General features: G+C 50.8%; 1 protein-coding gene across 1 annotated transcript in view; it reads right to left on the minus strand.

The window, feature by feature from the left end:
• Positions 1 to 13,660, minus strand: part of TNFRSF21 (TNF receptor superfamily member 21) — a 34,224-nt gene extending 20,564 nt beyond the window's left edge. Inside the window, exons 1-3 of the mRNA XM_030946218.1 lie at positions 13,551 to 13,660; positions 7,250 to 7,904; positions 5,059 to 5,556 (exon numbers count right to left, since the gene is read on the minus strand). Coding sequence (XP_030802078.1) covers positions 5,059 to 5,556; positions 7,250 to 7,904; positions 13,551 to 13,604 — 1,207 coding nt within the window. The 5' untranslated portion in view covers positions 13,605 to 13,660. The remainder of the gene's footprint in view (positions 1 to 5,058; positions 5,557 to 7,249; positions 7,905 to 13,550) is intronic.
• Positions 13,661 to 14,690: the final 1,030 nt, after the last annotated feature.

Here is a 14,690-nt window from a genome sequence, read left to right on the forward strand (position 1 = left end):
TTCAGAGTAGCAATTAAATAGGCCTGAGGAATAACATCCTCAGCTGGACTGTTTCCATGCACTTGCTTCCCTTCATTAGGTGATGGATCTCTAGAAAACACTGACTTAAAAAGCCCACACATAATCTTAATGTGCTGTCTCTTGCAAAGAATCATGTAATGTTACTTCGATAAACATCTTGCAACTAACCATAAATGAGCACGTGATTCCATTTGAGAACCAGCCTGCAATGACCCTGCTGTCCCCACAGCCCACTGGTTGTATTCACGTGGGAATGCTTTGGAGCTGCAGCACAGCATCAGGCTCTCCAAGGTACAAGATGTGGTCCCCCTTCAACACCCTCAGGGACTTCCTTGGGAGCAGACCAAGCTCAAGCCCAGCCCTGGTGCCTCAGCAATCAGCACACAAGCCAAGGCCACTCCCTAAACATTACCAACCAAGAAGATCCTGGCCCTCAATGTGCTGACAACTGACAAACCAAGACCCCCAAATCCCAGCACTGCCCATCTCTCCAGCATCACACCTTAAGTCCTCACTTTGATTTTGAGCCATTTTAAGCACATGCTCTTCTACATGCAGTCAAGCCTCACCTCCACCCCAGCTGCAAACAGCTTTTGCAGAACAGTTAATTTCTCTGATTATTTAACCAGAGGCTTCCTGGCTTTGCTCTCACCACCCACTGCAATAATGGGCAATTACAAGACTTGATGAAAAATAAAAGGGAAGTGGCATCACATGCCAGGCCAGCACTGCCAAGATCTAATCTTCAGTCTTTCAACTCCAAAAAACAATAATCACCAAACTCTTTTCTTGCCTCCTGGCATATCATTGCAGACAGCTGCTTCTATACACAGGTTTTACCCTAACATTTTGCAGTCTTTGTCTTTCACCCTCTGCTACTAAATGGTTGAAAGCCAAAGGCAACAGTATCAGCAATTTCTGCAAAAAGAATTCAAGCCCATCTTCATGTTTGGCATGATGGCAAAATGGCATTTGAGAGACAAGCTCCAATTCTCAGTGTTTATTGAAAGGCTACAGCAAACCCATTTTCTCACCTCTGGAAATGTCTGAAGAAACGAAATGGGTATTTGGTAGAAGAAAGGAAATGGGTATTTGGTAAAATAAAGGCATAGCCTAGTGTGTAGGCTGTTCTTGATCTTCTAAAAGAAAGAAGTCATACATACAAGGTTAAACCACAGAGCCCTATCAGCCCTGTACCCACGTCACTCAGGCACCACGTGGATAATTTCTCAAGAAAACTTTGACAAACTGTCAACTGTTGGATTCCTATCTGCAGGGCTGCAAAGTAAGAGCCAGCTGAGGCAGCAAGAGGTCCAGCTTCTCCAGCCACAGCTACACTGTTCTACCTTCTCAATCTCTCTCTGGACAGCCCCTATTGTGAGGATGGACACAAAGACAGATGTGGAGGTAGGCTGGCTGTTAACTCAGGCCATTAGCCATTGCAAGCTTTTCCCAGACCTCTGAATCATTTAATCCAGTGAGAAGCACTGGCATTTGTTGCCTTGGCTGGAACATATCCATGCTCAGGACACGGGTGTAGCTCTAACACCAGCCTCCCAAGCTACTTCTATTTTTATGTTTGAGCTGTTATTTAAGGCATGTATTATGACCAGAGAGAGGACAGGGCACAGATACCAGCTCATGGGGAGATGAGGACAAGTGAACCTCCTCCTGACAACAGCTGCTGATCAGGATCACACACTTACCTCAATTATTTAAACAATTCAGGAATTCAGTCCCTTCAGGAACTGGGGAAGAGTTTTAGTCCCTGCTTCCCCCCTAAACCCCTCCTCTTTTGGTAAGTAGCCCAACCAAGGAGTGCCATGTCTTTGCTCCAGCACCGAGCAGTGCTAGTGCCACCCTGACCACATTTCACCGGCACCCACAGCCTTGGAGAAATCAATAATAAAATCTTCCAAACAGGCAAAAGCCTTGGATGCCCACCTGGTGCCATGGGAGGCTCAAGGGTTTGCCAGTGAGGGCAGGAGCCCAAGGACAGCTCCTCGAGGAGAGGCTCCAGTGCCTGCGTCAGACCCGGACTTTCCTTTCAAAGGTTAAAGCTGTTTACTGAAAGGATTAGGAGGGAGGAGATGGTAAACTAGGAACAAATGGGGGCAGACTGTTTGCAAGAGCTATATAAACAGGCAATAAACACACCCCAGACCCTTGCCAGTGTGCCAGCCAACCTCTGGATGGAGGTCATACATGTGGGTGCAGATGTGGGTGCACTGCCAGCACCCAGCCCAGGGGCTTCACCCCCAGCCACAAAGATAGTTTACACTCTGATTGCCCTCTACACACCTTGTGCAACCACAAACCTGGCTGCCACTTGAACCTGGGGAGCAGCTGTAGTCCTCACATCTCAGAAGGCTTTGCTCTGGTAGCCTACCATGGAGGGATCCACACAGCAGCACAGGAGAGGAAAGATTTCCCCTCTGCAACAGCCTGAAGTTTGTTCCTGGCTAAACTCACCCACCTGAAATGCTGCTTCAGGATGAAGCATGATTTGTGAACAAACACTGCTGGAGCAGCGGAAAGCTAAGCCATGACATGGCAGCTCTGCAGAATATCTCAGCTGTACAGCCAGTTATTAAATAAAAGGTCAATTCCTTTATGGCACTACACCTCTCCTTTCAAGTAAACAGTCTTAAGAGCCAGACATTTCAGCAGGAAAGGCGGAGAGGGATTTATGCTCCACCGCAGAGGAGAAGAATTTCCATATCTGACATGACAGCGAAGCACCACCAAGTAAGAGCTAATGAGCAAGGAGGCCCTTCCAGCTAGTGGAACACGATTTGGTTTGCACTAAAAGCAAGACAAAGCATTAATTGGTTTGTGCCTGTTTGCCTGCCTTTATTGCACAAAGTTCATCTGAGGACATATGGTGGCACGAGGAAGTCACGAAGCCAGCCGTGCCAAAGGGAACCTGCGTGACTGTTGCAGGAATGACTGGGAGTAACGGCGCCATTCACCTCCAGACTGGAGAGGTTCTATCACACCACGCTGGTTTATCACCTAAGTGTGGTTTTGCTGTTACACCAAACTTATTTCCCAAGACAAAGGGAAAACTTAGCAAGGATCTTGCGAAATTTATGCAGCTGTTAATGTGACACAGAAGGCTGGAACAACTCACCCTGGGAAGCGTCCTTGAATGACGCCACGCTGTCCCCCAAATGATGACAAGATCTGGGAGGTGAGGTTTTATCGAAATGGGTTAAAACAGGCCATCCCTCTCCACATGAACCTTCTCTTACCTGCATGGTTTCTTCAATGTGAATCATGATTAGTGACCCAACACATAGCAGTGCCCCCAAAGGCAGCTCTAAGGTGGCTTCCAGAAGGATCAGCTGCAGCACAGGCACTTCAGCATGGTCTGAAACACCAGGATAGAATCCAGAGCTGCACCTACTCATAGCAGCATGGTCTGGTCCCTGCACTTGACCATTCCTTGTCCAGTACAAACTGCCCTGCTCTGAGGTGCTTCAAGAAACAGGAAAGCATCAGAAATTCAACCAACTGGTAATTAAAGTCTCGGGGACAAGGGTTACTGCAAGTTAGCAACAACCACTCGTTTTTGACCTATGAATCATGGCCAAATCCATGTATTCCTGGTAGTGCCCACAAACAAGGATGTCTAATAAGGTTCTGTAACTCCATTGCAGATCACTCATCACAGTCTCACGGACCATGCTTTGGGTGCCACAGATTTTAGGGACAATGGAGCACAGGGGTGGGAACAAGTTATCAGAAACAGAAAAAGTTCAAGAAACTGAAGCCCAAGAACACAAAAGAGTTAAAAGGAAACTGATAAGCAACACAAACACAGGAGAAGGCAGAAAACCAATTCCAACAAGATCTTACTGGTTGTATAAATGAATTAATGAAGGCAAACAAAGTGTAGATCTGTTAATCAGCAGGAAGGTGAAGAAAGTACACGACAGAAGACGCCCTATTCAAAACCTTCTTTGCTTTGTACTTGAGCACTCAAGGATGACTTTCATCAAGGACTGATCTCTCTTAAACCTTCCAATCTTTGTTCAATCAATTCTTTGTTTGCTGCCCCCCCCCTTGTTAAATGTGCTTTTCTAAAGGTTAACTGTGAACCTGTGAACGGATGTTTAAGGTTGAGCAACATCACTCCAAAGTAAGTAAGGACTCAGTAAGTAGGGACTCATCAGTCTGCACAAGATAAGGGAAGGTCAAAATTGGCACGGGAGCTTGCAGAGGAAGAACTGTGCATCCCACTAGGGAGATCATGGCTGCTTGGTGCTCACAGTCATGCCACCATTAGTTTATCACTGATTTTTAAAAATTTCAACTTGAAGATTACAATATGTCATCTTTAAAGTCTCATCAGAGAGCTGACAGCAAATCATCCACTAAATGAACAGAAAACACTATCAAGAAGAGAGTCCAGGCAGACCTGATGACACTCATGGAGCTGTACACATCCACGACTCAGCCTTTAAGGATAACCTTTCTGGCTCCAGTGTGGGCAGAGGGCTTGGGACACAAGCCAGCACTTGGGATTTAGGGCTAAGAACTGAAACTGAGGCAGTGCCAAGAGGTGGGGGATGACTCAGCCTTCCAGAAACAGACAGGGATGAGGGGATAAAGGACAACAAAAAAGACAACCAGATCCATGCCTGAGTCATGGAGAAAATAAGGACCATATGAAACAGAAGAAAAGCAGGAAGAGAAGAAAACAGGGGGAAAAAAGTGCCTTCATTCCAAATCATTCTACCAATGGAAGAAAGGTACAAGCTGGAGAAGCTGGGTAAGAAGAAGAGAAGCTGGAGCAAGCAGGTGACACTCCCTCCATTAACCCTTCCTTCAGGAGCAGGGACACATCATGGGAACTAGAAGGAGGAGAAGCCAAGGATGAAGAAACATCTGAGGAACCACACTTTGTGAGGGCTTTGTTCTCCCTACAAGACCCACCAAATGAGGAAAGCCACAGGTCACCGGCTGTGGGGTTGGCCCCTCCACAGCCCTGTGTTGGAGTGGGGAGGACCCCACTCGGTCACTACTGCTCACCGTGCCCGTTGCAGTAATAGATCCACTTCTCCCTGTTCTGGGTGGGGGTGGTGGACTTTTTCATAATAGCCTTTTCCACAATGGCACTGGGATCTTGCCGGGGTCCCTTCTTCAGAGTCCGTGAGCTCTTTCTGACGCTGCAGACCACGATCACCACCAGGACCAGCAGCAGGAACAGCACGATCATCCACGGCAAGTGCTCATTGATGTCGAAGTGCTGGTGGACGTTCTGCGAGCCTCGCCGGGGGGGCCTGTACGGAACATTTGGCTTCTCGCCCCCCATCATCTCTAGGGATGGCTGCTTCTCCAGCGCTTGGCTGGTCTGCTTGTGCCGGTAGCTCTGGGCCTGGCTAGTGGTGCCGGAGCCCATGAGGGTCCCGCTGATGCCGTCCGTCTCATTGGCTGAGGTCTCGTTGTAGTACCGTGCCCGCTCCACCATGCTGCTGGACGCGCGTGGCGCCGGAGAGGGGACAAAATCGGGAACTGAAGAGTTCAGACCTGCGGGAGGAGAGGAGAGTTGAGTATCACGGCCCTGGAGACGCGATATGGCATCACATCACGGGCTAAGACCTGCCTGAGCATCGGCTTGGCCAGCAGACAGAAACCCAACGCCAGGCAGCAAGAAAGAGTAGAGGTGAAGTTGAGGTTTGCCTCTAGGAACAGATGGGTACGGTTACAGAGGGAGCTTCAAAGTAAAACTGACCCTTGCTGGGTAAGGCTAGAGGCAACTTATTACAAAAAATAAGTTCCTAAAGGCATGTTGTCAACCTGTGTTTGTCCCACATTCAGCAGTTCTCAGAAAACCAACAACTTTGAATGAGTTGTTTTTTCTTTTTAGGTTTATGAACACTAATTTTAGCTCATTTGTGGAATTTCGTATTTGGACTAAAAGTACAAAAAAAAAAGACAATTTGTAGGTTTAGTGTCTCTCCACTGGGTTTGTTAAAGAAGCAAAATCTCTTTTTTATTAGTCCTGCAAGCAGCTGCAGATGAATCAACTAAAAATAGGTCTCTGAAGCAACCAAACTTCCCCCTAAGAGCTACCTTCCATCTTTATTGAGACTCCTTATCAACCAACACCTCTCAGGTGCCAGCCAGATGCAAAATGTGAGCCAAAGCCTGGCAAGAAGAGGAAGAAAGGCTGCTGTGGCAAAACCTACAGATTATTTTGGAAAGTCATCTTCTGCAGATTGTGTCTTATCCCAGCTGAGACAGACACTGGGTGTATTCGTCTGTACCTGGTTTTGCCTCCAGTTTGGTTACTCAAAACACCCTAATCAGGACACAAACAGGGAAAACGCTTCACCTTTTACGTAATTGTCGACAGTTGATTTCAAAGTTCAGGAAACACCCTCCTGTACACTCCCAATGATACACCAATGTCAGGGTAAGCTTTGAGACCTAACAAAGGTGAAGCACTGGAAGCCACCACTGTCAACACTTCCCTGCTATTATATTTACTAATTCAGCTCTTGAGGTTTCAAAAGTTGCATTTTTTAATTAAAATGCCTCATCTGAGACACTATAGGGAACCTGCTTTCCAGAGAGCGCAGAATACCACCTTAAGTGGAGTCCTACAGCATCCCTGAAACCAGCCATAGCTAAGGCATCACCATAAAGGCTGTGAGGATGAGCCACTTCCAATTAAGCGAGAGAAAGAGGAATTCCACATAGTAATCTTATGAGATTGTAGGGAAAAAAGTTACAGGACAGCCCAGGCTCCTGCAGGGTTGTTTCAGCAATGGTTCCCATTCAACCAATACTGTGACACAGTACAGAGAGAAATGCAGCAAGGAAAGCACAGGCACAAAAGCAGTGAATCCATCACAGGAGGAATCTCCTTGCTGAAGGGAGACTGCAGGGATTTTCCTGCTGCATCCCAACCCAGGTTCACCACATCTGCACAGACTTGTGCCAGCACATCACAGAGAGAGGAAAGGAGGCTGGGGAAAGCTATGTCCTTTCAACCCAAACAGCAGGACAGCCAGAAGTCCAATCAGGACTGCAATCTCAGTGAAAATGTTATTTAACGTGGTTTAAAACAAGTGAGGGCAACCCAATGCCATGAAGCAGAAGCACCACCCAGGCTTTAAACCAGGTTGTTTTTCAGCAGCCTAACACCCACCCTAACCAAGGCAGGGACACAATCCCTCAGTCAGAACCACACCAGTGTTTCAGGAGTGGACATTACCTTTGGGAAGATCAGTGGTTGGTGGAACTTCATAGGGCTGCTCACCCGCTTCGGTGCTCGATGAAGTCAAAGCTGTGTTCGGCAGGGATGCTGGAGAACCACAGATGTTGTCGCTCTCCTTCGTCCCTGGCTTGATGACCACCATGTTTTTCCCAAAGCAGTCAGTGTAGGGTTTGCACTTCATCACACTAGAAGGCACATCAGAAAAGGTACCACGAGGGCACGGCTTGCACCTGACGTCTTCGGTCTCGGTTCCTTTCTTGCGGACGCCCCAGCCGACCGGGCACACCGTGTAAGGGACGCAGGTATCGTTTGTCTGAAACGTACCAGACAGGCAAGTGCACTCGCGGTCAGTCAAGGCAGTACAATGAGTTTTCTCAATCATTGGCAGTTCACAGGGTTTCCTACAGGGGTGGCACCGCTCTATGCCGTTCTCATGCTTGGTAAAGGTCCCATCTGGACAAGGGCTGCACTCTCTTAAGGTACTCTTCGTGCAGTGCTTAGACACGTAGGTTCCTGCAGGACATTTGTCACAGGTCAGCTCTTCGTTGGTGGCACGGTCGAGGTGGCGGTACTTGCCAGGGGAGAGGCTGATGGCATTCTGCTCAGAGGTCAGCTTTGACTGACCATCAGTGGTGCCAAGGAGCATGAGCAGCTGGAAAACAAACAGGAGGTATCAGCCAACAACTTCGTGCAAACGGAGCCCTCTCTGTCAGCAACCCCCTGTCGGATCACATGGGCTGTCCCAGAGCTGTGGGACCATGGACAAGTTACTACAGCCAGAGGAGGGACCTCAGCAAGGCTGAAGTGGAATGGAACTGGTGTAGGTGGCAGCACACTCTCCTTACACATCCCCAACTACGATTATAATTGCTTAAACTTGACACCACACTTCTCGGTGAAACTAAGCATCATTTACACTGCAACCCTGCCAGGGTGGTAAATACTGCTAATTGTGTTTCAGCAGTACGTGCTACCTGGCCACCCCAGGAGAATTCAGACCAGCTTTGCATTTCAAGGCTGAAAGGCTGCAGCACGAGGCAGGCGCTCACTGACAAGACAAGAAACACACGCAGATGGCAGCTCTGACCTGTAAAACTTTTCTTCCCTATTTGTTAATCTGCACTTGTTCAAATAGTTACCTTTCTGAGTAACACAAACCAGGGTGAAAACAGGCTAGTGGCTGTTTCTGGGCTATTTCTCAGCTCCTCTGCCTTTCCATGATTTTTTATGACCTGGTGCAAGTGTTGGGTTTGGCGAGACTGCAAGGGATGTTCTGCTTTGAGCTCCCAACCACATCTGAACCCACTCTAAACCAGCTGCATTAGCAACAGGATAAAAAACCTGGTGCTATTTTTACACTCTTCAAGAAACTCTGCTGTAACTCAGCTTCTCATTGCATCAGACACAGGTAAAAGGACACCAGCTTTTAGACACCAAACTGGAAGCAACTGGGCTTTGCTATAAATCCATCTCTCTCTACTGACCTCCAATCCTAAAGCTTTATTCCCTTAATTCCTTGCTTCTCCATCTCCAAGAGAAGTTCCATCTATCAAGATGTATCTCTGCTTCCTCCAGAAAACCTCTGGTCCACGGATTTAATGTCAGTTATAGCAGCAGAGATAAGTCAGCAAGCACAAAAGGCGGACAGAACCTCACACAGCATGCAAAGCAATAGGAAACATGTTTCCAAACAGCCACAGGCTAAGTTTGCAGGGACAGAGGAAACAAGTCACTGTTACCTTGAATTTTCAAACATTTTCTACACTGAAGGTAAAAAGACCAGATATCCTAATGTTGCTCAGCTGCAGAGCCAAGCACATAAATCACTTGGCTGTGTTATACAATCCATCGCCTCTTGCTCTGCTACCTATTCTGGGCTATCAGCCAACAAGAATATATTCAGAAGGAAAAAAAAAAAAAAGGGTTCCCAACAACATGACTCTGCAGAAGGCACATAGCGGCAGAGCCGCAAGCTGCGCCGCATCGTTTTTGGTGCAGTCTCTCACTTCCTGGAAACACACAGCACATTTCTGTTTCACCTGCTAAATAATTTACAGCTTGGGATTTGTACAAAACACTTCGTATTTTAATTTTTTTTTATTTAGTTTTCTGCCCCTGAAGCAGCAATTACAGAGCAGGCAGAAGCAGGCAAGCCCGCAGGAGCTGATGAGGATCCTGCAGCGGCTAGACTAATTACAGCACGTCAAATTAAAAACCGGGGCTGCCCTGGCAGGCAGCAAAGGCTTACAGGATGCATTTTACTTTTCCCCTCCCCTAAGACATGATTTAACAAAGCGCTTAGCTGGCTCTAAGGAAACCTGCCACCCTTCCCTGTAATCTCCATGACGCATCCCTGAATTAGCAAACTGGCCTCTTAAGGTGGCAGCAGAGGTCACCTGTGTTACTCACCCTGCTCCGGTGTCAGCGCCGAGCAGGACAGTGTGACAGCAGAGGCAGGACGAGCAGTGGCTCTCCTGCCTTGCCAGGAGTGAGCTGTGTGCTGCTGTCTCAGATCCTGATTTCTCGCTCTGCATCAAGCTAGATTTTAGGAAACCCATGGACAGCCCCGCTACAAGCATGTGCCATGGGTTTCCTCCTTCCATTCCAGCATCTTCCAATCCTTCACCGGGGTAACCAAAGCCTTTAATAGCACTAGGTTTGAGTTGGCTTTTTTGAGGTTTTTTTTAAACCCTATCTCAAGAAAAGCGGTGCTGGTATTTTTGAACATCTCAAGATCTTCAGCTGCTCATGCACTTCCAAGGGAGAACAGCAAGTTCCAGTGGGGGATGGCTAAGCAGCATTGAGCATCTGCTATTTATTCAGACTGGTATTTCTGCTACCTAAAATAATCCATCTGCTCAGGTTTTGTAGCACCCAGATCTCTGAAACTGAAGGCCAGGAGCAGGAGGACATCCTCAGCAAAAAGGAGTGTCTGCTGGTTTGGTCTCTCACCCTCAGGGCTGCCCAGCAGCACACAGACCTGGACCTTTCTGGCTGACACTCCCAGTTCCAGTGGAAAAAAGCAACCAAGTAATGAAGTGAGCTCTGCTGAGCCACTGCACCCCATTTCATTGCTCTCGTACCAAAGGAAGTGTACAGGGTAACAAAGAAACACAGAAAAAAACAGAATGGGTGCAAGACAACACTAAAGAGCAGACTTGGTTTCAGCAGTTTCAGGAATGCTCTCCGTGCCCAATGCAGGAACAAAGAAGGGTTTTTAATGGGGTAGGGTCCCTTTCCAAAAGGATCAAGCAGGACAAGGTGGCCACAAGCCCGAAGAGCATCCTCAACTCAGCACCAACACCCTGCACCACACAGGCAAAGGCATCTCCCAGCCACCTTCACCAATTTCAGCACATGAAGGCTTTAAGGTGTGAGGAAATCAGATCAGGCTGGGGGACACCATCATTCTGACCTCCTCATACCAGGAAACACTCAGACAAAGGGACCTCCACATTCAGCTGCAAACAAACCCTGGAGGCAGCAGCACCCCACAGCTGGTGTGGGCATGACCCACCTCAGCCCCACCCAGCCTGATGACTCCACCTCAGAAGGTGCCTCTGTGCTGTGCTCCCATCACCCTTTTTCAGTAACAGCGCTGCAGGGAGACCTGATGGGCAATCCGCACAGGAAACTGTTCTCAGGGGGCACAAGCTGCCTTGGTGTGCGCACAGAGGATGCAGCTTCAAACACTTCAGAAACCTGGTCCAGTGGTTGGCAGACCTGCCCACGGCAGGGGCGCTGGAACTAGATGATCTTTAAGGTCCCTTCCAACCCAAAGCCATTCTACGATTTGATGAATACAGGCTCTCCTTCAGGGACCCAAACCTGCACAGTGAGTCAAAACACCAGCAGCAAGTTGGTGAATCAACTTGCTGTCCTGGAATTTGTGTCCTAAAATGCTGCAACACTGAGACTGTCATAATCTCAGGTTGCATACAGTGCTGCCCTGCTGCCAGACTTGTGGGAACACAGAAATAAACCAAAAACAAAGGTAAAAATTTTAAAAAATTAAAATTTAAAAACCCCAAAACACAAACTGCAGCTAAACACAGGGCACTTGATAGTGGTAGAGAAGAGCAGGAGCAGAGACCTGCAAGTGACGAGGGACCAAGAGTGCTAAACTGATACTCTGGGAATGGTTTCCAAGCAAAACCAGCAGAATTTGGTAGGAATGGCAGATGGCTCTGTGGCATTGCCTTGGCACAGGCTGGGGATGAGCTGCACTGCCTGCCGCCCTTCCCAGAGGTCAGCTGCACCCTTCGCCAACACTACTGGGAAAGTGCTTGCAACATTAAAGCAAAAGAAATAAACACATAAAAACACCAGAAAGACAAATAAACTGGTCTGGAAGTTTTACGGTAACTTGGCAGACAGAAAACGTCCTGCCCTGATCACTGCAAAAAGGATCAAATTACTCAGTCCCAAAAAAGTTGCCTGTAAGGAGAGTAATGAAGAGTAAGGCAAATTTCTGCTTCTTGCAACATGACCAGCTATTTCAGCTGGTTTGGGGTTTGTGAAATGAGAGTCTGGGACTCACTGCTCAGCAGTTCCTTTACCCATCTCAAGAGTGAAACAGGGAGTGGAGCGAGCCAGAACAGCAGCACCACAACATCTGGTCCCCATGAAGGAAAACCCAACAGCCACCCCTGCAGCCAGCACGGACCAGAGCTCGAAAGCATCCCTGCCAGCCACGGTTTTACTCCAAACAGATTAAATCCCCCAGCTTTCCAAAAGCCCCAAGCTGAAGTACGGTGATGTTGCTCTGGTTCCAGGCAAGGGTAGTAGGGGACATGGTGGAAACTACCTTGCAGCAGTCAGTGGGGTCCCAAAAAATCCACCAAGCAAATAAAATCACAGCCAACACCAGCCCCACACAACTGCTGCCAAGCTGCTACTGCTCCAAAACCCAGCAGCCAGGCAGATTAGGGATTGCTGTGCTGGTAAAAGACCCACAAACTATGGATCTGAACATACTTCCCTTGAACATACTTCCTTCGGGCTGGAAAGACACAAACTCCTTGTGCGATGAAGGGAGATGCCCAAAATGTTGAAAGTATCAGATGAAAACCCAAGGAGGATCCTGCCAGCTCACAAGCAAATGGGAATTTTGCCTTGCACGTATAATCCCACACACAGGAGTGAGAACACACTCACACACACAAGTAACACACGTGCATTTGCTCAGAGTCTTGCTTCATGCCCCAAAACTGCTGTTTTATTTCCCCACAGCTTTACATCATTCTTTTTTTCCACCTCTTCCCTCTACACCCACCATTCCCAACTGACCTCCAGGATCCCAGCTGGAGCTGCATATCTCAAACTCCCCATCAGCATCTCATCTTCCAGACGTGCAGCAGCACAGGCTTCTCCCGGCTCGCTTCTCCCAGCGGGAATCCAGCACTGGGGAGCGCCCAGCCAGCACCGAGCACGGACCCCGTCTGCTTCGCCACTGCGCCAAGTTCCCCTTCGCCTCCAGAGGCTGCTTCCCCGCTAATGCCCTTCCAGCTTCAGATTATTTGTTGTTTACTCGGATTCCTGTCGAGCCAGCGCCAGCTTGCTCAGATCCACCTTGAGTTCAAGAGCAAGTGCTCTCCTCGGTTACACAACCCAGCCGCAGCAGCTGCGGCGTCTGCCTGACACACCGAATTACTGTCTGTCCCCAAAGAGACGGGATGCAGCCCTAAAGCGCTGACTGGGAAGTGCCCTGCCTGGGAAGGTAAAAGGGGAGATAAAGCTGCCGGAAAACATTTCCGCGATAAGCCAGGGCAGCCGCCTGCCACTCGCAGCGGGGAGTTTTACTGCCTTTCCAAAGGGTGGCAAGAAAAGCGGCTGCGGAGGGGAGGGACGGATGGATGGATAGACGGATGGATGGATGGATCCCTCTCCAGTGCCGAGCTCCCGGAGCAGCGCAGAGAGCGGAGCAAGGATCCGCTCAGCTCTGGATGAGCGGCACAGCCCCGGCTGGGGGATGCCGCCGCCTGCGCTAACATAGGGATGAGGAGGATGCATATGGCAGGGAATATCGCATCCAGCCGGCGTCCCCTGCCGGGACCCTGGGCTGAGGCGGGCAGCAGCCCCGGGGAGGGCGCAGCGGAGCCCCGCACAGCCCCCGACACGCGGAGCGGGGTCAGCAAGACACCCGAACACCCTCCCCTGCTGCCGAGCTGCCCCGGGCGGGGCAGGAGGCGCGGGCGGGCAGCCCCGCACTGCAGCACATCCCCACCCACGCCGCGGACACGCGGATGCCGCGCGGGCGGCGCAGGCACGGACGGATCCCCGCGCTCCGCACACTCACCGCGAGGATGCCGGCGAACCCGGCGAAGCTCCGGCTCGCCGCGGCGGCCCCCATGGTGCCGGGGCCGGGGCTGCGGGCGAGGCGCTGCCTCAGGCGGCGGGGCGCGGGGCCGGCGGCGGCCGGGCGCCCATGGCGGGGGCCGGGCCGGGCCCGGGGCCGAGCCGGGGCCGAGGCCGGGGCCGGGCCGGGCCGGGCGGGGGGGGGCCCAGCCGCGCTCCCACCTGCCCTGCCCTGCCCTGCTGCGGGGCCGCCGCGCGCGCTCTGCCGCGGGGGCGGCGCGCACGTGGGGGCGGCGCGCGGGGACAGCGCGGGGCGGGGCCCGGCGGTGGCGTCACCCGCCCGCGCGCCAGGGCGCCCTCCCGCGGCGCGGGGACAGCGCGAGGACAGCGCGGGAACGGGGACGGCGCGGGGACAACGCGGGAACAGCGCCCGCCCCGGTCCCCATCGCCCGCCCCGGCCGGGAGACAGCGGCCGCTCCGCATCCCCGCGTGCTTTGGGTCGGGTGCGGCTCAGCCGCGCCGGGGTAGCGGGCGCGGAGGCACCGCAGCGGGGTGTGGATGTTCAGCACCGTGAAATCTCCGGGGGGACTTTTGTTTGTTTTGTTTTTCGTGTGGTCCAATGTCAGAGATACAGGGAAGAAATTTTTCGCGAAAGGGATGGTGAGCACTGGCACGGGTTGTCCAGAGAAGATGTGGAGCCCTATGCCTGCCTCATCCCTCATCCCTCATCCCTCATCCCTCATCCCTCATCCCTCATCCCTCATAGGACAGGTCTCTGAGCAACCTGGTGGCATCCCTGCCGGTGGAATGGAGTTTGGAACTAGACAGCCTTTAAATGTCCATTCCAACCTAAACCATTCCGTGACTCTATGAACACGTACCACATTCCCTGTGATGGAATGTTCCTGTTCCTAGCAGGGAACAGACCCATCCCTCCATGGAGGAGGATTAGCTGGATGCTGAGGATGGCCACAGCACAGACAGTGCCCTCACTGCCCATCTTGCAGCATCTGAGCAGGGTGGGCAGAGCAGGGTGACGGTCACAGTGTCCATCAATAGCTGTGGCAAGTGATGGAAACAGATCCAGGTTTGCCCAAGGGGTCGGGGGAAACAGGAGATGGGGCCAGAGTCAGGACTGGAA

This window comes from Camarhynchus parvulus, chromosome 3 (genome assembly GCF_901933205.1).
Source record: "Camarhynchus parvulus chromosome 3, STF_HiC, whole genome shotgun sequence".
Classification (NCBI taxonomy): Eukaryota; Metazoa; Chordata; class Aves; order Passeriformes; family Thraupidae; genus Camarhynchus; species Camarhynchus parvulus.